Genomic DNA, 26,070 nt, shown 5'->3' on the forward strand with positions numbered 1-26,070 from the left:
CGGGAAATGAGCGAGATTTTGTCGTTTTGTTTTGAGCTGCGGGCAAAATGTTGTAAAAAAATGGTGCCATTTACAAACTTTAAACTTTCAATCGTCGACGTGGGCACAGGCGTCATTAGTTATAATTAGTTGAGGTCATCTACTAAGTGGGTTGGAAGCCCGCAGGTGTAAAGATGATCTTTCTGCGGTTGGTCAACACGAGGTGCCACAGGAAATAATTTATCATGTTATTACTCATTGTTAACGCGAGAACAAAGGTTGCCTACTGGCTATAAACCATGATAAAAAAGGTTAGCTCACCGATGGTGTTACGGCGAGAAAAAAATACTGTAGAGATCTGCTTATTCAGGCAATTGGATGTGTAACATACATACATACATACATACATAAAATCACGCCTCTTTCCCGGAGGGGTAGGCAGAGACTACCTCTTTCCACTTGCCACGATCTCTGCATACTTCTTTCGCTTCGTCCACATTCATAACTCTCTTCATACAAGCTCGGCGGTTTCGGGTACTTTTGACCTGACCCTTTACCAGGACGTCCTTAATTTGATCAAGATACGTTCGTCTAGGTCTTCCCACTCCGACCTTTCCCTCCACACTCTCCTTGTATATCTGCTTAGTCAACCTGTTTTCATTCATCCTCTCCACATGACCGAACCATCTTAACATACCCTTTTCTATTCCTGTAACTACATCTTCTTTCACATCACAACATTCCCTTATCACGCTGTTCCTTATCCTGTCATTCAATTTCACACCCATCATACTCCTTAACGCTCTCATTTCCACTGCATTTATTCTGCTTTCATGCTTCTTTTGCCATACCCAACTTTCACTCCCATACATTAATGTCGGGACCAACACGCCCCTGTGCACAGCCAGTCGAGCCTTTTTGGATAGTTTCTGACTGCTCATAAAGGCATGCAAAGCTCCATTCACCATGTTCCCCGCGTTCACTCTCCTTTCAATATCACTATCATACTTGCCATCTGATGTAAACTTTGATCCTAGATATACAAACTCTTTCACTTGCTCCACTTTTTCTCCTCCAATCAAAATATTACATGCTGTCATTTCTTTCTCCATTTCAAAAACCAGTGTTTTAGTTTTACTTACGTTCACTTTCATTCCTTTCTCTTTTAAAGCTTCGTGCATACAGTTTACCATCTCCTGTAACTCCTCCGCTGATGACGCCAGTATAACCTGATCGTCGGCATAGAGCAGACATTTGACGAGTAACTCATTCATCCTTAATCCACTTTTAGACTCTTTCAAATCTGTCAAACAGCTATCCATAAATAGGTTGAACAGCCACGGTGACGCAACACATCCTTGCCTAACGCCCCTCTCAATCTTAAACCACTCAGTGTGCGCTCCGTTTATCCTGACACAAGCACTCGAATCCTCATATAAGGATTTCAGTGCTCGTATTAAGAGACTGCTCACCCCATGCATAGAAAGTGCTGACCACAATTCATTCCTCTCAACTCTGTCATAGGCCTTTTCCAGATCTACGAATGTGCAATAGACTTTTTGACTCTTGGCCAAAGACTTTTCGGCTATGCACCGCAAGGAAAAGACCTGATCAGTACATCCCATTCCCTTTCGAAATCCCGCTTGAGCATCCCATATTTTGTCATCAGTTTCATTCCTGACTCTATTAATCAATACCTTAGCATACAATTTGCCGACGACGCTAAGCAGGCTTATACCACGATAATTTTTGCAGTCCAGCTGTGACCCTTTTCCTTTGTAAAGTGGCACGATAACAGCCTTACACCAATCTTTTGGTACTCGGCCGCTTCTCCAACACAAATTGAAAAGGCAGTACAACTGACTAGCTACTACGCCTTTTCCTGCTTTAAGCATCTCGACCGACACTCTATCACACCCAGCAGCCTTTCCCGCTTTCATACTCTTAAGTGCTTCCACAATTTCGAACATTTCAATTTCGCCTTCCATCTCATTCTCTTTTTCTTCGCTATAGCAGAAATCTTTCTTATTTCCTTCCTTTTTTTCAAATAAACTTTCAAAATAGTCCTTCCATATCTTTAGTACACATTCTTCTCCTTTCACAACGCTACCATCGTGGCATCTGATCCTAGTCAGCTCTCTGGTTATAGTATTTCCTCGGGCTGACCTTACGGATTTCCAGAATACTTTCAGATTTGACTGAAAGTCTTCTGATAGCCTTTTATCAAAATCCTCTTTATACTCTTCTTTCTTTCTAATCACAGCTTTCTTAACCAAATCTTTCATTTTCTTATATTCCTTACGTGCTTCATTCACATCTTCATCTATAACCTCTTGCATTCTTAAGTTAGCTTTTGCTGCTAACAAATCCAGCCATGCTTTCTTCTTTAATCGCACAAGTTCTTGCACATCTTTACTCATCCACGCATTTTTGTGATTTTTTCCTTTCCTTCTTCTACTTACACCACACACTTCAACAGCTACTTTCACAATTTTTTCTTTAAATTCCTTCCATCCATCTTCAATATCGCTCATTTCCTCTAAATCTTCAAATTCATCCTTCAGTCTATTAATATACTTCTTACCTACATCCATATCTTGCAAATTTTCTACTTTTACTCTTTCCAAAGCGCTGGTTTGCTCCCTTACCCTGTGCCGCCAGCGATTGAAGATACCCCTTATCCGGGATATCACCAGTAAATGGTCCGAGTCAATGCCAGCACCGCGATATGCACGGGTATCCAGCACTTTGTTCTTCAATCTTTCATCTACAATCACAAAGTCTATCATACTTTTTAAAATACCTTCCACTCTTGTGTAGGTGTGGATCTCTTTATGTTGAAACATTGAGTTCGACACAAAAAGATCCCACTCTAGACAAATTTCTAATACACTTCTTCCATTATCATTCACCTTTTCGTCACCAAACGCACCAAGCACCTTTTCATATCCATCACGCTTTACACCCACCCATCCATTAAAATCACCTAACATAATAATCTTCTCATTTGGCTTGGTAACTTTCAATACTTCTCTTACACTATTCCAGAACTCCTCGTTTTCGCTTTTTGCTGATGTTGTACCCCTCGAACCCACATCCCAAGGTGCATAAACACCTAGAACGAAGATCCGAGTGATTCCAACTTTCAGCCTAATCCATAGAAGACGAGGGCTGACACACTCATACTCATTCACGCACTCAGCCATTCGTGCAGAAAGAATTAGACCGACCCCTTGACAGCCTCGGCTGGTACTGGAAATTCCAGACCAATACGCCGTGTAAGGGCCGTGCTGCGTCGCGTCGCATCCTTTCCGCTTCGTTTCATTCACGCACAACACATCCAAACGTCTTTCATCCATCATCTGGCATACTTCCTCAATCTTATCCTTCATTCCTCCTCTTACATTCATCGTCGCAAAGCGGCTTTCAGCAGACCGCATACCGCTCCCGCCGGGAACGAGACGTGATGGGGTGCGGACACCTATGCTTTTTAAGGTTCATAATGCGATTCCCACGAGACGCTAGGGAAAAAATTTTGTCCGCCCCAGCAGAGCCCCGCATGCCAGGGTAAGGCTAGCCATTACCTGGGGGTCGCCCAACCCCATGGCGGAAGTGGCACGCTCGAGACTAGGCTCGCCCCTAGCCATGCATCCATCGGCGCGGCAGACCTTAGATTGGCAGGGATTTACATTAAAGAGGAATCCCAAGTCTATCCCTTAGTCGGCTCTTACGACATCCGTGGGAAAGAGATGGAGTGGTCCTATTCTTTTGTAATGGTGCCGGGAACCACACGGCAGGATGTGTAACTACGAACCAATATGGGTTAGGTTTCCCAAAGGGAATTGGCAAAAGCTTTTGTATATAAGAACTGCACGTTTTCTCTGACAGTCAGTCGATAAGCACTCAAACAAATGCACATAACTCCGAAAGATGTCCTGTCCCTCAATACGGTTACAATGATACCAAAGTTAAACGCCCAATTTTACCATACTTATTGACGTTTTAGGCTGAACCGAAGGGGTGTACGAATTTCTTTCTTACCTTCTGTATTCAGAGTCATCTCTGGCAAGATGTTCTGGGCTCTTGAGAACCCTGGTGCGAGTCTTCGGCTGGACTACTTCCTTCTCTTTCTTGCTCTTCTTTGAAGAGTCGCGAGAGAATAGCTGTTTCATCTGTTCGAGAAAATGTGTCAATTAATTTGATGTTCGTTAATTTCTGAAATAAGTGTGTAACGCTTTTAAATTGACTTCTAAGTAGGTACGTATATGATTGTCAATATGATTTTAAAATGAATTCAAACCAAAGATGTTTATTCTCTCACCTTCTCAAGTCCAGAAAGCTTCTTAGCAGCCTTCGGTGGTTTCGCACTGACTTTGTCATCGTGTCCGCTCGGACTCTTATCAAATCTGTCATCCTTAGGTCCCAAACGCGATACGCTATCTATACTTCTATCTCTAGAATAATCTTTGCTGTAGCGTTCATCCCGATATTCTTTGAATCGCGTCAAATATTCACCGTTAGCGTAAATTTGCTCACTGGGATAGTTATCTTCGGTATGTCTTCTCTCACTTGCCAGGAACAGAGAAACATCTCTAACATCATCATCACTATCGTGCCTTCTATACCTACTTCTGTTAAGTTCTCCGCTTGAATCCTTACGGAAGTCATTCTCGATTCCAGAATCAACAAGACGGTTGTCTATATCGTATCGTCGTGGAGATTTATCATCGCGATAGTAGTCTCTGCTATCACCAGACCCATGTCTTCTTATACTGAAGTCTTCTTTATGATACTTTTCCTTATTTTTCGCGCGGCGCAAAGAATTATGGTAAGACTCAGCATGTTTTGCTTGTGATCGAATGTTGGCATACTCTTCTTCTCTTTCTTGTGCAATCTCAGGATTTGACGCGTAATGGCCTTTACGTTTCCCAAACCAACTATCCTTTATTTTATACTTTTGGTGGCCTGAATGTGCCACGTCATGACTAGAAATTCCATTCTTTTTTACTTTGTATTTCTTCTCTTTATACTCGTCAGGTGTAACAGGCTTTGGCGTAAACTCAAGACTTGGCGGTTCGTATTCAGGTTCAGGTGGAAAATCTTTGTTTTCCTTTCTGTTTTTTGTGTCAGGGTCTAGTCTGTCGATATATTCACGGCGGTCTAATTCGCCTTTTGGCACTTGTTGGAATGTCCTTGATTCAGAATCATATTTTATTTTTTTATTATCGCTGTCATATCTACTATAATCCTCATTGAATGTACTCTCAGCAAAACCATCTCTTTCTAAGGTTTGCCTATAATATCTTGCTGTCTCATTTACATATTTTTCAGTTGCTTTACGCCTTTTTTCGGCTTCATAAATAGGGTCGGGCTCAGCCAAATACCGCGATATAGGTTCTTCAGTTTTAATTCTTTCCGATAGATCGATTCTTCGGGCATTGATCCTGGATTCCAGAAGTTTACGTCTATGACTTAATTCATTGAAGTCTAAATCAATTTTGTTGTCGGATTCATAATTTTTTTTCTTAGTGTCCATGCCATCGCCTCGTCCCCTGTAGCTGTCAATAAAATCACGTGATTTATCTTTGTGAGAAGGATATTCGTTGGCATAAGTGGGCTCTGGTTCATAATCTTCAAAACTTTTCAGCTTATACTCTCTATATCTAGGTCTTATAGGAGAATCAGTTATGTTGTAACCTTCTATGCTGTTATAGTTCTGAGTTTCATTTTTAAATGTAGGACTGTGATCGAACCGATTAATAGAATTTTTATGTCTTTCCTCATATCCAAAACCTTCATCTTCATCGGAAAAGTTACCATATTTGTCTCTTGACGGCGAGTAAGTTTTATGAATGGTCTGTTTTCCTATTCCGTTATTTCCGACTTCTCCATTGTCTTTCACAACTTGCGCATAAACTACGCCTTTATCCATCATTTTGTTGACTGGAGACGGCGGATGCTCTGGGCTGGTACTCCTTATAAATAAATTTGGATCAGGACTTACACTAGGTTTAATATAAGAGAATGGCTGGTTAACGTTAGTACCGTTGGTTGGTGAAATTAGATGGGATTTGGGTGGAGGTGAAAATTGGTCTTCTTTTAATATTCTTACAATATGATCCACTGTATGCCCCCTTGTCAGCGGTGGCTTATCAGGGGGTTGTTGACTACTGTGTATCATTTCTTTGCTTCCATATACGTTTTCTTCGATCTTCCTTATACTTTCTTTAATTCTATCCTTGAGTTCAACAGGGTTTATATCTTTAGCTTTTATTGAATCTATTTCATCTACTAATAGGGTCTTCTTTACTTCAGTTTTACGTTTTGGAGTGTCTGTTAAAGACGGTGACTTTTCCTTTTCTTTCTCTAAAGACTTGCCACGTTTAGTTCTTACAGGAGGTTTGGGCTCTTGTTTATCAGGTGTTTTATATCTGGGAGGTTTTTCGATAGGATTAACTTTTTTACTTTCACTTGACGAATTTTGATCCTCAGACTTATTACTTTCCTTCTTGGTTAACTTTTGCTTTTGAAACACTTCCAGTGGAGGGGTTTTCTTGAAGTAGTCTTCCCTTGGTGAACTTTCTATGATAGGCGATAATTGTGATTTTTTGTTTCTTAAAGATTTTAGAAACTCCTCTGTTTCACTACCAGATCTTTTGCGTATGGGTTTAGTCTGGTTACTTAAATTGGTGTTAGATTTAAGATCTGTGACGTCACTCTTGCTTCTTTTGACTACTACTATAGGTTTCGACGTAACAGCTACCGGAGCATCAGGACTTTTAGTTCTTTGAGCTCGTCGGAACAATGTTGACAATGATGTTCTTTCTTTTTTCTTTTTTGGGTTCACATCGCTGGTAGATCTTCCTAAGTTAGTTTTTGTTTCGGCGCCGTCGTCACTATTCCTCCTTCCGATTCTTTCTTCTTTGAATTTTCTTCTATGTGGTAGAGAGTAGAATTTCTCTGGCGGATGATCAGCCGTGCACGTGACGCTTTCTGCTTGCGCTCTGACTTTGTTAGCTTCTTCTATTAGTTCTTCTTTAGACAAATGTGTGAATGGTTCTTTTCTTGTTTGTTCGACTGAGGCACCCCGCGATTCCCGCGGTTTACCTGCAATGAAAAATACACACATATTATTTTATAAAATATAAGTTTAAAGAGGTTAGGAACATAATTTGGATTAACTCAGTATTATTTTATGAAATGGTATGAAAAGTGTCAATATATGAAGTTAAATTTAAATTTATTATTACAAATGAATTGTTTAATATAATTAATAAGAATTAAACAGATAAGAAGAAGCATACAAGCGAACCAATGAAATGAGAATATTATTTGCATAATACAAAACTTATTATTTCTGAAATAAATACTACTTCAATCTTATTACTGTTTGTTTTGCAGGATCTCGGGTCACGAGCATAACAATTTTATAAATTCTGCCTCTTTTCCGCGACTAGGTACATCTTTCAACTTTTATTTATTTCAATCCTATGATAGTATTATTATTTTTTATACTCATTTAATCTGAACAATGTATTCTCTCGTCCACATTTCCATTTTAAGCTTGGATAGTTGTGAAGTTGACGTTTTTGAAGAAAATGCTGCCGTGCAGTTTGTTACCGCTTCTTCTGCACTGACGCTTTGGAAGCGGCAGTTAACTTAGTTTTAAGCTTTTAAGTAATTTATTTGACGTCAACCAATGTTTTGAAACCAAAACATGTGACAATTATTAAGTGATATGAAGTATCCTATAATAATGAATAAAAATGTTGAATTTGAATTTGATTTTTTTTATAGTATGCCAACAAAAACGAAAGCGGACGTACTTTGGAATTGGGATGGCCAAAAAAACTTGGTTTTATCAACGCCGGCGCGCACAAATCAGAGAAGGGAATTAGTTTCAGTACATTAATCAACGTGTCAGCCGTTTTTGCTGTTGATTCAATTAAAACGAGGTTTGGGATGCTTCCACGCTGGTGAGCGGAGAAAAAACATAGTGTTTGCCAGATAAACACTTATTCTTCTTCCTGTCCCGTGGTATGGCACGCGCGACGCCGTTTTTATCGCGCGAAGAACTAATGCTGCCGTGTGGTTCCAATAGAAAAAAGAATAGGACCACTCCATCTCTTTCCCATGGATGACATAAAAGGCGACTAAAGGATAGGCTTATAAATTCGGGATTCTTCTTTTAGGCGATGGGCTAGCAACCTGTCACTTTTTCAATCTCAATTCTATCTTAAAGCCAAATAGCTGATCGTGGCCTATCAGTCTTTTCAAGACTGTTGGCTCTGATCACCCCGCAAACGATATAGACGTGACCATATGTATGTATGTATGTATAAACACTTATTCTTCTTCTTGTCTTGTTGTTAGCATGACACGCGCGACGCAGTTTTTATCGCGCGATGAACTAACGCTGTTTTGCTATTTATCTTGACGTGAAACGGAACACCGTGGGTTTTCGCGCGATATTAACAGCGTCGTGTGCGCATTGCTACGGTGCTTAGCGTAAAATCACGTTATCTTCCCCACCACTTTGGGTAGGACCCCGGGTACGACCATAATCCTGCCTGGATTGGCCAAGTGTGAGTAACGTTCAGCTGTTTCGCTTAAGATGGAATTGAGATTCAAATAGTGACAGGTTGCTAGACCATCGCCTATAAGAATCCAGAGTTTATAAGCCTTTCCCTTAGCCGCCTTTTACGACATCTATAGGAAAGATAATGATTGGTCCTATTCAAAAGTGCCGCGAACCACACGGCATAAATTAATATAAATAAAAAATATACAAACTTAGACAAAATTTTTAGTTCTCGTCGGCATTTTCTTTAGTTGTTTTTTCTTTATAAATACACTTTTAAGTTGCGACTTTAATTGGTCAGGTCAAAACAGATATCCGGGACTGTGACCTCTTAAATTCAATTATCTCCTGACAAAAATAAACGACCATCAAAAATCATTTGGTCCTGGGTCAAAATGGCGTCACATCTATATTTAGACCATATAAAGTCAACGAACAACTTCGCATCACTTTTTTTCACTGAATTTTTTGTACCATACACAATAGTCACGTGTATATCTTTTGCGGGGTGGACAGGGCCAACATTCTTGGAAAAACTAAAAGGCCACGTTGGCTAAATGATAGAATTAAGATTCAAATAGTGACAGGTTGGTAAGATTTTTTACAGGAAGTAAGAAAACTTTGAACGTACGTATCGTTCTACGTATGTAATTTTCCTGACTATCATTTAACTTTTTCCAAAAATCACTCCATCTCTTACCCATAGCTATCGTTAAAGGCGACTAAGAGATAGGCTTACAAACTTGGGATTCTTTTTTTAGGCGATGGGCTAGCATCCTGCCACTATTTGAATCCCAATTCTATCATTAAGTAAAAAAGCTGAACGTGGCCGATCAGTCTTTTCACGACTGTTGGCTCTGTCTACCCCACAAGGGATATAGACGTGACCATATGTATGTATCATTTCCCTCACTCTGTTCAGCGTCGATCAGCTTGTTCTTCTTCCTGGCTTTAGTCCCGGTTTCATCCTAGCTCTAAAGAGAAGCCTTTGACCATAGATCCTGGATTGGGTGAGTCAGGTCACGAAGCGAGTCCCATCTGACCTCCGCAACCTTTGCAGGGGAACCTAACCCGTATTGGATCGACCATGGTTACATATACAGATAAATACATACATACATAAAATCACGCCTCTTTCCCGGAGGGGTAGGCACAGACTACCTCTTTCCACTTGCCACGATCTCTGCATACTTCCTTCGCTTCATCCACATTAATAACTCTCTCATGCAAGCTCGGCGGTTTCGGGTACTTTTGACCTGACCCTTTAACAGGACGTCCTTAATACAGATACCTGAATTTATAGGTTTCCTCACGATGTTTTCCGTAAAAGCATCAGACTTATCGATTTTTCAGTAATAATATTTCTAAGTCAATGTACTATGAAGATGATAATTTAAACATTATACAAATAAAGTCAAATTCTATGTCATATCAAGTTGATGGACCATTACATTGTGTTTTGCCGGCGAGTGTATTGACATCTCTCGGTGACTAAGATGCGTAGGAGTTGAAAATAAGTAGCCTCCACTCGGCGATGTTTAGTGTGACGCCATCTTGTACTGTTGTACAGTCTGGAGTATTTTAAAGGCATATATATAAATGCATTTTATCATAGGCATTTTACATACATAAATGAAGCCTCTTTCCCGGAGAGGTAGGCAGAGACCACATCTCTCCACTTGCCACGATCCCTGCATACTTCTTTCGCTTCATCCACATTCATAACTCTCCTCATGCAAGCTTTCGGGTACTCTTGACCTGGCCTTTTGTAAGAACTCCGTTTATCAAGGTACGTTCGCCTAGGTCTTTCCTGATAGAAAGAGAGAATGATGTGATTTTATGTAAATTTGTAAGATTATTACCTAAAAGATGTGATGAATACAGAGGTACAATCACGTCTATTGTCATTGCTGGGTGGACAGAGCCAACAGTTTCCAAAATACTGATAGGCCACGTTCAGCGGTATGGCTTAATGGTAGAATTGAGATTTAAAAGTCTCAGGTTGCTAGCCCATCGCCTAAAAGAAGAATCCCAAGTTTATAAGCATATCCCTTACTCGCCTTTTATAAAATCCATGAGAAAGGGATGGCGTGGTCCTATTGTTTTTTTTTATTAGTGCCAGGAACCACACGACACATGTAGATATTAAAGGTACTTTTTATATATCGTAGACTGTCCATGGGTACAATTACAAACACTTATATTTTTTGTCTAGCTTCATTAAGTGTCTCACACAAGATTTGTAAAGTCATTTGAGTGAATCTTTTTTATTACCTTCCAACACTAATACTAAGTTTAATTTACATTGGCTATTATTAGCGGAGTGTAATTTGGTTAGTCGTCATGACAATTGTTAGGTTAAATTAATATATTTTAATGAAGTCGGTCTCACGAAAGAAAGATTCCGTACAGATTTAAGTTTTTAATACCAATCAATTGTGTTTCTCTTCCCGCCTTACATTGTAAAAGCTAATATAAGGAAAGGCTTTTTATCTTTCTGATTTTCTCTTTTAGGCGAAGAGCTAGTAACCTGCCTCTACATACATACATACATAAAATCACGCCTCTTTACCGGAGGGGTAGGCAGAGACTACCTCTTTCACTACATAGGTATTTGAATTTCGAAAAAAGTAGTAATAAAACTTAATTATTTCAAAAATGCAACACTACAAGAAAATTATTGAATTTTTTTCAAAAAATTCCATCATTAATCAAATCTAATAAATTCGAATGAAACCGTATCAAAATAAAATAATTTCAAATATGGAAAACTACAAGAAAGTCATCGAATTTTATATCTAAAAATTTTATTATTAAACAGAATTATTAAATACATAGCTTATTCAGCTAATTGTAATTTTCCAGTCTTATGGAGACGGTTCTGTCTACCCCTTAGTGGATTAACACGTAATAAATAACATAATTATTGATTGATAAATATTAATAGACGTTCCACTTAACAAGCATTTTTAGGTAAATAGGCGATCGAGGTCAAAATTCCGATGACGTATTTTCTGGTTTGTGACCAAGGTAAAGAGTCAAGGGTCAAAAGGTTGACCGGTTCTTTGAGAATGTCAGATGTTTTCACCAGTGTACCTTTAATCACCTCTTACTTCTTTATTACCTTGTAGGGAAGTCTATAAGACTTGCCGGTTGACTGGAAGAGATCCCATCATGGGATAAGTCCGCCATTGCAAGTGATTTATTTATTTTATAACTATGTACCATTTCCTATAACTGTGTAAATTTCTGTGCAATAAAGATATTACAAACAAACAAACAAACAAACTGAAAGGCCACGTTCAGCTGATTAGGATTCTTCTTGTAGCCCGTCGCCTACAAGAAGAATCCCAAGTTTATTAACAGAATAGAATAATTTTTTTTTCAAAATTGGATAAAAGGTATCACTTATTGACGTCACATCACTTAATCTAATTATAACTACTACCTCTTCCAAAGCGCATGTGTAGAAGAAGCGGCGGAACAAACTACACTGCAGCATTTTCATCGGACGTCAATATACAAATATAAATCTCTTAAATCTAAATCATGGACGAATGCACATTGTCTACATTAAAAAACATGAATGAATGTAAAACTAGCTAACCTACCTCTTAGTCGCCTTTTAAGACATCCATGGGAATATTCTAAATGCCGGGATCAGTGAAAATTAATCTATGGTTTGTGCCAGAGAAATCCAAATGATATAAGACTTATGTTAAACACACAAACAAATGCAAGTGGCGGATTATAACATTTTCTTTGGAGAATAAACTCTGTGGATATTAAAATAGTTTTTTCTATACTAATATTGCCGTGCCGTGTGGTTCCCGGCACTATTACAAAAAAGAATAGGACCACTCCATCTCTTTCCCATGGATGTCGTAAAAGGCGACTAAGGGATAGGCTTATAAACTTAGGATTCCTCTTTTAGGCGATGGGCTAGCAACCTGTCACTATTTGAATCTCGGTTCTATCATTAAGCCAAATAGCTGAACGTGGCCATTCAGTCTTTTCAAGACTGTTGGCTCTGTCTACCCCGCAAGGGATATAGACGTGATCATATGTATGTATGTATGTATGTTGATTAAAACAATGGGAAGGGAAATATGTTATTATGCACATGAACAAATGCAACAGGCGGATTATAACATTTTCTTTGGAGAAAAAACTCTGTGGATATGCGTTGGTTATTTTGTTGGAAAATGATATGGACGTTGTTAAAATAGTTTGCATACATACATAAAATCACGCCTCTTTCCCAGAGTCGTAGGCAGAGACTACTTCTTTCCACTTGCCACGATCTTAATAAAATAGTTTTATGAATAAATATACCGCGCGCGGACACTACTTAGTTGAATCAACGAATTAACATAAAATTTATGTTGACAATAAATAACTTTTGCCAATTTGTCAGCTGACTTTATGGACATCTCACCTACACCTCAAATAACGGTCGCTTCACCTTGGTATATCGATAACACGTTCAACAGCCATGAATAATACTGAACAAACGGTGTATTTCGAACTGATAGCTCTATTATACAGGACCTTGTCGTAGTAAACGGTAGCACTTGGGTAAATATAACACATTGTGACGTCATTTTGAAGTAGTTTCGTCTGAAAAAGCTGCAGTCTTTTTTGTAGCGAACAACGATTTTCTTAGGACATTGAATCAATCAATTAAACGAGTGCCGTGTGGTTCCCGGCAATAATTGAAAAAAGAATAGGATCAGTCTATCTCTTTCCCGTGAATGTCATAAAATGCGACTAGGGATAGGCTTATAAACTTGGTATTCTCCTTTGGGCTGGCAAACTGTTACTATTTGAATCTTAATTCTATCATTTACCCAAACAGCTGAACGTGGCCTATCGGTCTTTTCGAGACTGTTAGTTCTGTCTTTCCCGCAAGGGATATAGACGTGATGATATATAGGTATACCTATGTTAATATTAAATTCTTTAATAATAGTGTGGATTAAGAGTCTGGAGAAGGACATAGGGTAAATTAATACATAAAAGTACTTTTCTATAGTTTCCTTGAGATTTGCGAAAACCCTGTACTCTTTCATAGGTGGCGCTACGTTCGCACTGCGGAAAAAAAATCTAAATATCTTATAAATAAGGAAATAATAATTCACAATGCAAGACTCAGCCGAATTTTAACAAAGCAGTGGAATTGATTCATCAAACTAAAGGTGCTAATTGTGTACATCGGATGTTTAGGAGATTTTTACACAAAGAACATTCATTAGTGGGCTGCGAACCTTGGACGCTTCCGATCACGTGGGCCGAAGAATTGATGCATTTTAGTCAAATTAATACTAATTTGACTAAAATGCAGCAATATAATCTGATATCAGAAAGATTTTTCGATGTAACTAAAATGACGGCCTCTGTGGCGCAGTGCTAGTACTCTTGTCTATGACACGGGAGGTCCCGGGTTCGAATCCCGGTCAGGGCATGGTGAGAAAAGAACTTTTTCTGATTGGCCTGGGTCTTGGATGTCTATCTATATAAGTATTTATTATAAAATATAGTATCGTTGAGTTAATATCTCGTAAAAAAACAATATATATTACATCTTAAGCAGATGTGATAGGCCCATCGCATCGAAAAGACGTCTTGACAAAAGTTGTTCAACCTGATGAGCACAATATTTCGGCGACAAAAAAAAATGGAAGATCTGGATCATGTGATGTAGAAGCCAAAGGGCACCAGCTACTCTGTAATATGTACCGAAATTTGAGTAAATTTAATAATTCCTAAACCTTCGTATTTCCAATTACACGCAAACGGAGTTGTGGGCATCACGTCACGTCAATTGAGTATTGAATCCCGTCCATAACATACATACATATGGTCACGTCTATATCCCTTGCGGGGTAGACAGAGCCAACAGTCTTGAAAAGACTGAATGACCACGATCAGCTGTTTGGCTTAGTGATAGAATTGAGATTCAAATAGAAAATCATCATCTCCTAAAAAATAATCCCAAGTTTGTAAGCCTATCCCTTAGTCGCCTTTTACGACATCCATGGGAGAGAGATGGAGTGGTCCTATTCCTTTTTTTTTTATTGGTGCCGGGAACCACACGGCATAAAATATTTGGAATTCAGAAACACGTCAAGCTCTCTAAATCTATTTGATTTAGAATGAGGAACCAAGAAATTCATAGTATGCGTGAATAACCGTTTACAACATGTATGTTTAGCATCTCTAGCCGAACGACAGTTATTGCGTTTATCGGTATATCATGAGTATAACATGATTTAACATATTTGGAAACCTATTTAGTGCCACGGGCAACAGCTAGTTAAAAAAAAAACCAAAATGCCTACTACATACATACATATAATCACGTCTATATCCCTTGCGGGGTAGACAGAGCCAACAGTCTCGAAAATACTGATAGGTCACGTTCACCATATGCCTACTAGTTCACCTTTTGTTTTAGATGTGTTACATCGATATCAAGGTCGCGAAGAAATATTTGCCACGTGGGCCGCCGATCGTCATGGAATTCAAATCAAATGTAACATCCTTGGGTTTATCATAATTATTTAAATTTCCACGATCATAATCATTATAATAGAGATATGTATAATTATCTAAAATGGCAATCCCACGTTTTTAAGAATCAATTTGTTTCGATTAGTAAGTCAGTACAACTTACTTATGGAATAAAATTGTTTTTGTAAATTTTTATTTAGCTTTAACAAATAATAATTAAAATGAACTCAAATTAAAACTAAAGCTAAAACTACTTATAAAAAGAAAGAAAAAAAAAGATGATTACATACTAAAATTTAATTTATTCTACAAATTGAACAGCCCCTGCATAGCATCAACATGCGGGAATGTGCTCAGAAGGCTGGCAGCATTGCCAGTTTGAATGGCAATGCTGATTTTTTTGTGATTTAATTATGACTACTACGGAAACCATTACATATACAGACCTATATATACTAAAGCCGTAAGACTGGTAACTTAGAAAACAAATTTTATCTTAAATTTAACTAAGCCTTAGTATCTTTTAGATTTATTTATTAAAAACCATTTATACCCTATAGATTTAATAGAATTAGCAAATTGATTAAAAAAAAACTATATATTCCACAACTTGTACGTATCCACGCGTCTAATATAATTTTACGACCAAACTCGTTCCATTAATTACGAAGCCTTAAAAGTTTATGTTAATTAATATACAGAAAGATTTTATAGTCTAATACGATTTATGTTTACTAATTTTTTATGTTTGTAATTGTTATTCATTAGTATTTTATTCTTCCAGCAAATAAAAGTGTTTCTTACAAATTGTGTTTTTTTTTTAATTTAGTTGGATTTCTTTCTCTATTTAATTACAGCATAGGTATAGCAATTTAATTTAACGTCAGGCAATTTATCTTAGTTTATGTATATTTATTTATTAATAAGTTTATACATATATATATATATATTTAGTGGATAGGTATATGTCTATTATCTGTATCTTGCCGCTTTTTACTGAATTATCTATTTCCTTTATTGTTTGCCGGTTGACTGGAAGGGTTCCCTTCATGGGATAAGTCCGCCATTGCAAGTGATTTGTGTCTTTTATAACTATGTATGTACTTACTATTTTCTTGTTACTGTGTAAATTTCTATGCAATAAAGATATTACAAATAAACATACATACATACATAAAATCACGCCTGTTTCCCGGAGGGGTAGGCAGAGACTACCTCTTTCCACTTGCCACGATCCCTGCATACTTCCTTTGCTTCATCCACATTCATAACTCTCTTCATGCAAGCTCGGCGGTTTCGGGCACTTTTGACCTGACCCTTCACCAGGACGTCCTTAATTTGATCAAGATATGTTCGTCTAGGTCTTCCCACCCCGACCTTTCCCTCCACACTCTCCTTGTATATATGCTTAGTCGACCTGATTTTATTCATCCTCTCCACATGACCGAACCATCTCAACATACCCTTTTCTATTCCTGTAACTACATCTTCTTTCACATCACAACATTCCCTTATCACGCTGTTCCTTATCCGGTCACTCAATTTCACACCCAACATACTCCTTGACGCTCTCATTTCCACTGCATTTATTCTGCTTTCATGCTTTTTTTGCCATACCCAACTTTCACTCCCATACATTAATGTCGGGACCAACACGCCCCTGTGCACAGCCAGTCGAGTACAAATAAACAAACAAATTAATTCCTTTATTAAGCCTTTTAGCTAAACGTGGCCTTGAGTGATTTCGAGATATTGGCTCTTTTAGCCCGTAAGGAATAAAGACGTTTACGTATGTTAAATGGTTTCACAATTATATTATTGCCTTCTTGACAATTGCCTATGAAGTTCTTAGTTGGGAAAACTTTTGTTATGGATTCGTTATGCCCGGTAGACCCACAGCTCTCCTTGTTCCAGAATAATTTTTAACGTGGGAATAAATAAAATAAATAGATTGCGAAAATATGGCCTTTGCCACTGACAAAACGAGACACAAAAAAAATAATATTAAAAAATTACATTAGATATTCAATCATTCATTTATATAGTTACATCTTCATCCCTTGCGAGGTAGACAGAGTCAACAATCTTGAAAAGACTGAGAGGCCACGTTCAGCTGCTTGGCTTTATGATAGAATTGAGATTCAAATAGTGACAGGTTGCTAGCCCATCGCCTAAATTAGAATCCCAAGTTTTTAAGCCTATTCCTTAGTCGCCTCTCACGACATCTATGGGAAACGAGATGGAGATATAAAACAAGTAATAATCCTTTGCTCGGCCCTTGCAAACTTTTTATAAAAAGACACATAGTGATTCTATTCGTCGCTGTTAAAACCAATACGCTTTAAATAGGAATATTTTTGCTGGTATTGATAGTGACCTTTGTAAACTGGTTGCTGCTTCAGAAGACACTAATAAAGTCAGTGACCTTTAAAACAGATTTTTATAAATAAAACTAATCATTTTAAAGCTGCGAATTGCAACAGCTCGCATTATGTTATGTTACCGTCTTTAAAATTCTTATTTTAAACGCTTCCTTTTTTCTAAAATAGTTTTGTGACAAAAAACACACACACATCAACTATGGAACCACCAAATATAAACATAAACCTTAACGCGAAAGGTGCAAAATACAAAATATCATCTAAAATGACATGGATCGTAAGTTCATAGTAGGTATGTATGTAAATATGTAAGTTGTTTAGTACCTAATAAATGTTATAAAATCATACAGTTGATTCCATAGCTAGAGAATTTCTCATTCTCAAAATAACTGTTTATCTGAATACAATAAGAACAAAAAATCTGTTACTATTATTGAACAGGTGCTTTAATTCCAAAACCAAACATAATAACTTGAACATAAAATAATCCCCGCAAAATCTCGGATTAGAGTGCAGCTTTCGACACTGTTGACCACAAAAGGCGCTATGGTCAGGTCAATGTCGAGTCATAACCGCTGTTTGTGGCGAATCGCGTCACCTGAAACCTTTTTAGGCCCGTCTCGACAACGCCAGATTCGGATCTGAACGCCCCCGCCTTCTGTCTTACTTAATGTGCGCCTCAGGGAGGTGTTCTTGGACCAATTCATTCTGTGTTCGCTTAAGAGGAAATAATAACTGTTTCACAGTGAATGTAATACGTAAGATAGAATGGACATATTGTTAGACTTTAATGCATAATTAGCGGCCCGCTATGGCTTCGCCCGTTGCGCAGATAATGTTTTACTCTTTAACCTTTTTAATTTTCATGACTGGTTCAGAATTTCCAAAGATTAGCTCTAACGAACAGTCATATAAACAGTCGAAGTTACCAACTTTTGTAATTTATCAGTAATTTGATCAAATTGGATTTTTTGCGAAGCAGATTAGTAATAACATATATCAACAGAGTGCAGAAATTTTTTCAAAAGTCAGGCTCTAGATCTCACAGCTAAGCGGCTGAAATATATCTATTTCATCAGATATATTTTCAGCCGCTTAGCTGTTAAGTAATATTTTTAATTTATTACATAAATATACCGATCTTGTTTTACATTTCTGAAACGCCTAACCTAAGCCCTTCATTTCATTACATTTAGTGTCAGGGCTACCTGTCTGATAGTGTCATACGATATGTTCTTGTGTGACCTCGTAATCGGGTGATTGGTCGCGTTGTGAAACAGATAAAGTCAATAATGGAAATGTAATTAAAATTAACAATGTTGTAAATAATGTCATGCTTTGCCAATATCAAAAATACTTTCCATTTTTCAACAGACTTTAAAAAGAAGGAGAAGTTTTTCAACCCAATTGTACCGATTTCAATATATATCATTTTTGTTTGGAAAATGGTTTTAAATTTACCTCGACAAGTTCTGATTGATAAAAAGTACTCGGAGACATGCTATCAAATAAGCGCACAGCATCAAGTCACTTTAGCAAAGCACTCGAATAAACTAGAAATGACAAAGAAAAACCAAGAAATTGATACAATCTAAAATTTGGCAGCAACAGCAGCGAATGTTTAACACTTACAGACATGGGCCAAACCGGATTAGGCTGTATCAAGCAGTCAATCTTATTAGATGTGACGTTTATGAAGTCAGAAACTGTAGCGGTAGCGCCATGCTTAACAAAAAAAGGATCAAAGCGGGCTTAGACCTTGAGTTTTGTGTTTGGAGTCGACAAGCTAAAATTTGGGAAGTTGCCGTTTCAAAATCGTCGCAAATGGGATATTTCTTATTTGTACGAAGAACTCGTTGAATTAAATATAAATGAGTAAATAGATATAGTATGGATGAATCAAACAAAAATCTTAAGTGGATAGGTGCAGTCTTTCTGTTCTACCGGTCCGGGAAACGTTCACTGACACTAGTTCTATAATGTTTTTATTATGTATTAGTTCCATGATGGAACTATTGATAAGAGGTGCGAGTAGGTGTATATTTGTAAATAACAGGGTTTCGTTATCAAAAAAGTTCTGATGAAAATTTCATATTCATTTATAAGGTTGTCCTTAAAATATTTGTTTTTTGTTTTTTTATTTTTATCTTAATAATATAAACAGTAGCATAAAGTCAACTCTTTACATAAACATCACTGGTATTCGATGTATTTTGGTAACATGACAACAGAAACTGCTGCTTTAAATATCATTAGTTGTATGGTAAAAACACTTGACAAATAATATGGCGTCCAAGAAACTGGACTGGTATACTAGTTTTGTTTACTTTTCACGGGTGTTATACAGAATTTAGTGTATAAGTTAAGAAAATCAGTTCAATTGTGTGCCGGCCTATACACTATCAAAGCTTTTGAAGTGAGCTATCCTAATAAAATAACTGTGCAATTATATACCTATGAGGTTTGTACAACAATTCTACTTTAAACTACCTTAGTACTTTTTTCAAGTTGGTTAAGTATGATAATTAAAGTTGTAGTCGTTTATAGTTTTCTTAAGAAACACACGGCAAAGGCTTGTTTCTTTAGAAAAAGTAAAATCATCTTCATCACAACCACAGGACGTCTTGCTCTGGCTTTCTCAAAATATTTCAACCTCGACGGGTTAGATAAAAAGATATAAAGCAATTCCTTGAAATTTCGTACACACACACACACAGCCGGTTTTTGTCAAGATTTTAACAAGTTTTTACTACCAATTGATAAGATCAACCAAGACCGCTGAAGCGAAACGGATGAAACAGAATATCAGCACATCGATGAGCCGACAGCAAAAAATGATGATTAGGATCATCTTGTAAAAACAACTAATATTGCGTAGAATGACTTTATGAACGCTATCAAAATTTTCTAAACAAGTTCACGTCAGTACATTGATCTTGTAGAAGAAATTTCCAGGGAAAATAAAGAAAATGCTGATGCTATGAAAAATATCTTTCTTCTGGATTTTAATTTTCTTCTGGAAGTTGCTGTGTCTCGGGTACACTGAAACTTTATTTTGGAGGGCGCTTAATAAGTCAAATATTCGATTGCATAAATGTAACAACCAAAATTTTATTTTATTTGTTTTCTATGTTTGCCAACATTTTTTAAATAAAAATGTTTTGATTCTTGTAGTAATGGTAAATTGTAGAAATTTTAAGTTTGAGCGACAGAAGAAACTCTATTAATTATCACATACAAAATTAGGAAGAAGATGGCAGAACAGAATGAGATAGAAATAGTAAATTAGTCATATTATTCCGTTAGTTTTCGAGTTATATTACACTACAAAAGTATCTGGTTGTAGTCTTAGATAGAACTAATAATAATTCTGTAGAAAGAGACGGTAAAGTTATTAAACAATATTTATTTGTGGTTTTAGTCACCATGACAGACAATTAGGGACCAATTATTATGGCGAATGCCTTTTCTAATTAAAGTTCTATGTTAGATACCATAGTTACGTGGAATTAGTATGTTAATTTATTTGTTGGTAGTAACATTAAATTTTTGAGCATATTCTGCATCCAAATATAGTATTGATTTGATGTAACTTTGGTGTGAAATAGAAATCCACAGCTCTCTTCTCAACTAACTAGACTTTTAAGTTTGAGACTGTTCTTGCTGTGAATTTACGTGCTTTTGTCTTTAAAAAGCTATAACTACAGTTTAGAGTTACAATTTATTCTCCTTTGTTGCATTAAAGACTTAATCTATTAAAGGTAAATTATACGCTTATGTTTTACTTATGTAAATAATATATACAGTTTTTTAGCTAAGTACTTTTGAACTCTAGCATAACTCCCATAAAATGAACATTAAAAATAAATTAATTAGAAATGAAATTTGAATCCTGTTTAGAACTGTAATTAAAGGGGATATAAAACCTGCTGTAAAAAACCATTAAATTTTAGTTAATACAGCTCTAAAACTGGTCCTTGCCGAGCAGATAAAATTTGAAACCTTCGACACAAAAAGAATTGAACAAAAAAATACATTGGATACAGATTATGGACCTAACAAATTTAACGTAACCCCAACCATTGCCCTCACGAAACGAAACTCACCGAATCTCTTAACGTGTACGTCACGATTGAACGAAACACTTTTTGTCTCTTTCGCTTCTTTCGTTTCGCTTTCGTTCACCCTATCGCCATCTCCTTTTTCTGACGTGGCATTGGTTTCATCGAGCATCGGAAATTGTGGTACCAGGTTACCGGTACCACTGTATTTGGCATCGGTAACTGTCAACTCGGCGGTTTTAGTTTTGGTACCATCGGTATGGTTATCTGTAAAAATTTCACTGACTATACTCTCGGTCAGTCATTTGTTTTGGATATTGGTATTGTTTTTCTGAGATTCTGCTAATTGATGATAATATATGAGTATTATTTCAGATATCTCTACCCTACTTCGATGACATCGAGGCAAATCGCAAAAAAATTTCTTAATATGTTTGCGTCCCTTTTGTTTTTCCAATTTGGGTTTTCAAGACAGCATTGAACATACATTATTTGTGCTATCGTGAATAAATTATAGAACTCATCTAGTTTACCATTGCAGATAGTCCCAATAAAATATATAATATTGATCTTAATTTCATTACGATGAAGTTGTAGAACGTTGTACGCGAAATGTTTGATAGATTAGTCAATTTAAGCAAAAAAAAACTCACCTCGTGAAGTATTTTAAACCATCAGCCCCGTGTCATTTTACATCAGCTTTATAACTGATGCCAACGCCTCTTCATCGCCAATCTGAAACAAAAAGCAAAACCTTATGAATATAAACTTTGAAAGCCTCTTATGATTTTTAAAGTTTAAGCTAGCTGAGTTATTGACAAAAGTTTAAAAAAATCCTTTCCTGTCATGATGCATACATCAATGTAAGCCTTAGAATGTGTATGACAAATTAATAAAAGAAAATAGTTATATTCCTTAAGTAACGCCTCTTTTCCGGAGGCGTAGTCAGCGACTATTATCTAGGCTATGCTGTCCTATATTTTTCATCTTTTTAACCGTCTTCAAAGAAATAGGTGTTCTCAGTTTGACCTGTAGGTGTGTATGTATATGTATATGTGTGTATGTATGCCTGTTTGTTCTCGATCATGTTTGTTACACTAAGAAGGGGGTTTTAGAAATTTAATCGACTTCAAATAAGGAGGATATCGATTGGATTGGTTTGCTTTTTACAAAAGTTATTAAAATTCAAACATGAAATACTCATATGTAAACTGCTTTTTTGTTGCATACTACAACATTCTACAACTCGACCTCTGATACATCAGCCTCATGTCATAAATAAATAACATTTTGCAACCGAAGTGACCGGTAATCACCATCACTTGCCTTGTGAAACAGTTATGTCGCCTTTAGTGGTATCGACGGCTTAAGTCATAAGAGGAAGCTATTTTCTTTTTGAAAAAACTTAACAGTTGTGGAAACTCTTGCATTTATTTAAAAAAAAAAACAGCTTTTCCTTGTGTCAAAAAGACTCGTCTGGCGTGGCATAGAGTAGAAGTATGAAGGGGAACTGAAGAAATAAGTTTCAATGGTCGAACAGTTGCACACATCGTATATATAAAACCACACCTTTTCCCGGAGGGTAGGCAGAGACTACATCTGTCCACTTGCCACGATCTCTGCATACTTCGAACAGTTAAGGTGACTAAATAAAATTTAAAAAAAGCGGACGAATTCCATAGCGGCTATTTATATTTACGGTGAGGAGAAATTGTTTAATTGGTGAGTTTCCATAAAACAAATAAATTATTATATGGAAACTCACTCAGTTTCATTGTACAATCATGTTGTGAAAATTTCCACAACGCACAAAATATCACCTTGTATAAATAATAAATAAAGCTAATACCGCTGTCTCTTGTGACTTATTCCGCCAAGTAAATTACCAACACGGTAATTTTAACTTTTACTCAAACCCAATTGAATCGTAATCCATTAATGGATCTTGTAATATTACATGTATAACATTTAATATATTCTTTTCTTTTACATTTTGTACCCGACAGCGAAAAGGTTACTTAGGCATTTAAGTCATATCTTCAATCTTTTTAAAATTTTGCACGTCGCTATTTTTCTTTCGGGAGTTTTTCGCATAATAATTTTTGTCTTAATGTTTTTGGCATAATGGTGTAAAATATTTTGGCATAATAAGTCTAAGACATAAATGATTTTTGGCATACGGGTAAATTTGGCTTTCCTATAATTCACATTTAGGCTAGGTTAGGTCAGTTAAGCTTTATTTAAATTATGCGTTAAACATTATGCATTACATCACATCACTCAATATCTTACCCATGGATATTGTTAGAAGCTGAAAGTAGCCTATCAGTCCTTTTAAGTCAGTTGGCTCTGCCTACCCAGCAAGGGATAGAGACGTAACTACATATGATATTCATATGATATTCTTACTAAATTTCATCAAAATGTCCAAAGGTTTAGCCGTGAATCGTAACAAACAGACATGCATGTCTAATATAAGTATGCAAGTTACACAAAAGTACTAGGAAATCAGAAGTGGCAAGGATGTTATACAGAGGTCGGCGCCTTGATACGCAGCCCACGTGGCTTCACCCACTGGTGGGTGTCAGTGCACCCACTACCCACCGCTGTTTTTATACCGCTCTGAGGTCATAGCCGTAGCCAGGAGATATGGTCAACGTAAATATTTTGAAATTAATTAGACTTGCAACCTATGACAGGTTGCAAGTCTAATTAATTAATATTTATAAATAAAATAAATTTGATTTATTTATTTTTCAAACCTGTAGTTCCTGAGATTAGCGCGTACAAACAGACAAACAAACTCTTCAGCTTTATAATTTTAGTACAGATGTGCAAGTTACTTTAATGTAATGTACAGATTTGTATTAATGACTCTTTTCTGCATTTTATACATTGTGTTAATTACTATCCGATCCTCTTACGGTGAAGTATAACTCGTGAGGAAATCTCCGTATTCTGACTTTGTAACATACATACATACATATGGTCACGTCTATATCCCTTGCGGTTGCGGGGCAGACAGAGCCAACAGTCTTGAAAAGACTGAATGGCCACGTTCAGCTATTTGGCTTGATGATAGAATTGAGATTCAAATAGTGACAGGTTGCTAGCCCATCGCCTAAAAAAAAGAATCCCAAGTTTGTAAGCCTATGCCTTAGTCGCCTTTAACGACATCCATGAGAAAGAGATGGAGTGGTCCAATTCTTTTTTCATTGGTGCCGGGAACCACACGGCACACGACTTTGTAACCATGATCCATTAAGATTAAGGTTCCCCTGCAAAGGTTGTAGAGGCCCGTCTGAAGTCGCTTTCTGTAACAACCCGACTTCCCTAATCCAGGAGTGCATCCCAGGTCCCCCTCCAGAAAGATGAGAGACGCAACCGGGACTAAAGCCTGTGAGTCATTTAATACTCGGAACTTTTTCGCTGTAAATGCTATTATGTTTCGATTCGTCATAAGCCATGTCAAATTAAAACAGATGACAAATTTGTGAGTGTGTCACTATTATAGGAAATAGAGGTAATGATTCACTCGTGTGTTGTTAGACTGCATACATACATACAATCGCGTCTTTATACATTGTAGGGTAGACAGAGCCAATAGTAATTAAAAGACTGATAGGCCGCGTTCAGCTGTTTGACATAAAATAGGCCTCTTACATGTTTGTGCATTTTTGACATGGTGTTTTTTATTTTATCTTTATTTATTTGACGAAATATTCGTATTTAAATAACTAGTTCTACATTCATTTATGTTTTTTTTTATGTAGACAATGTGCATTCGTCCATGATTTAGATTTAAGAGATCTATATTTGTATATTGACGTCCGATGAAAATGCTGCAGTGTAGTTTGTTCCGCCGCTTCTTCTACATAATATGCGCTTTGGAAGCGATAGTAGTTATAATTAGATTTAAGTGATGTGACGTCAATGAGTGATACCTTGTATCAAATTTTGAAAATAAATCAATTCTATTCTATTCTATTCTAATGACAGAATCGAGATTCAAATAGTGACAGGTTAGACTGAAGCCTATCCGTCAAAGATACATGCAATTGTGTATGTTTGGCTGTAGACATAAAAAAGAAAAACTTTAATTCAATCAACATTTCAATTATTTTTTCCATTATCTATGCACAATTATTCAATAATTTATTTTACGCGCAGAGAACTTATAAAAATAAAATTTTAAATCACTCAGAGGATTTTCATGTAATTTTAACTGTTATTTAGACAATTCATTCCCGAAGGCATATCCTACCTATCTTTAAAAATTTAAACATTCAATTTTTTATAAATAGATTAAATATATTCACCCATTAACAAACACCGTTAAACCTATTTTTGGCGCAAAAGAGGCAAAACGCGTGATAAAAAAAAAAAAAAACAAAATGGCGTAGTTAGTGCACTAGTCATAAAGCTGGTGCTGTGATACGATATCTAGCCTCGATTTACTGCTCGAAGCAACGTGTTTAAATTAAAAACGTGTCAGGCGAAAAATAAATCGCCGAGTCTTATCTCTGTCGGGGCAGTCGGGCACAAAAGTGTTATA

General features: G+C 36.7%; 1 protein-coding gene across 1 annotated transcript in view; it reads right to left on the minus strand.

Moving 5' to 3' along the window:
* LOC106138012 (uncharacterized) overlaps nt 1-26,070 on the minus strand; it is a 75,849-nt gene that overhangs the window by 14,553 nt on the left and 35,226 nt on the right. Inside the window, exons 3-6 of the mRNA XM_013338983.2 lie at nt 22,169-22,250; nt 21,561-21,782; nt 4,301-7,086; nt 4,021-4,151 (exon numbers count right to left, since the gene is read on the minus strand). Of these exons, the coding sequence (XP_013194437.1) occupies nt 4,021-4,151; nt 4,301-7,086; nt 21,561-21,687 (3,044 nt within the window). The 5' untranslated portion in view covers nt 21,688-21,782; nt 22,169-22,250. The remainder of the gene's footprint in view (nt 1-4,020; nt 4,152-4,300; nt 7,087-21,560; nt 21,783-22,168; nt 22,251-26,070) is intronic.

The sequence above is a fragment of the Amyelois transitella genome, chromosome 24 (assembly GCF_032362555.1).
Source record: "Amyelois transitella isolate CPQ chromosome 24, ilAmyTran1.1, whole genome shotgun sequence".
In the NCBI taxonomy this organism is placed as follows: Eukaryota; Metazoa; Arthropoda; class Insecta; order Lepidoptera; family Pyralidae; genus Amyelois; species Amyelois transitella.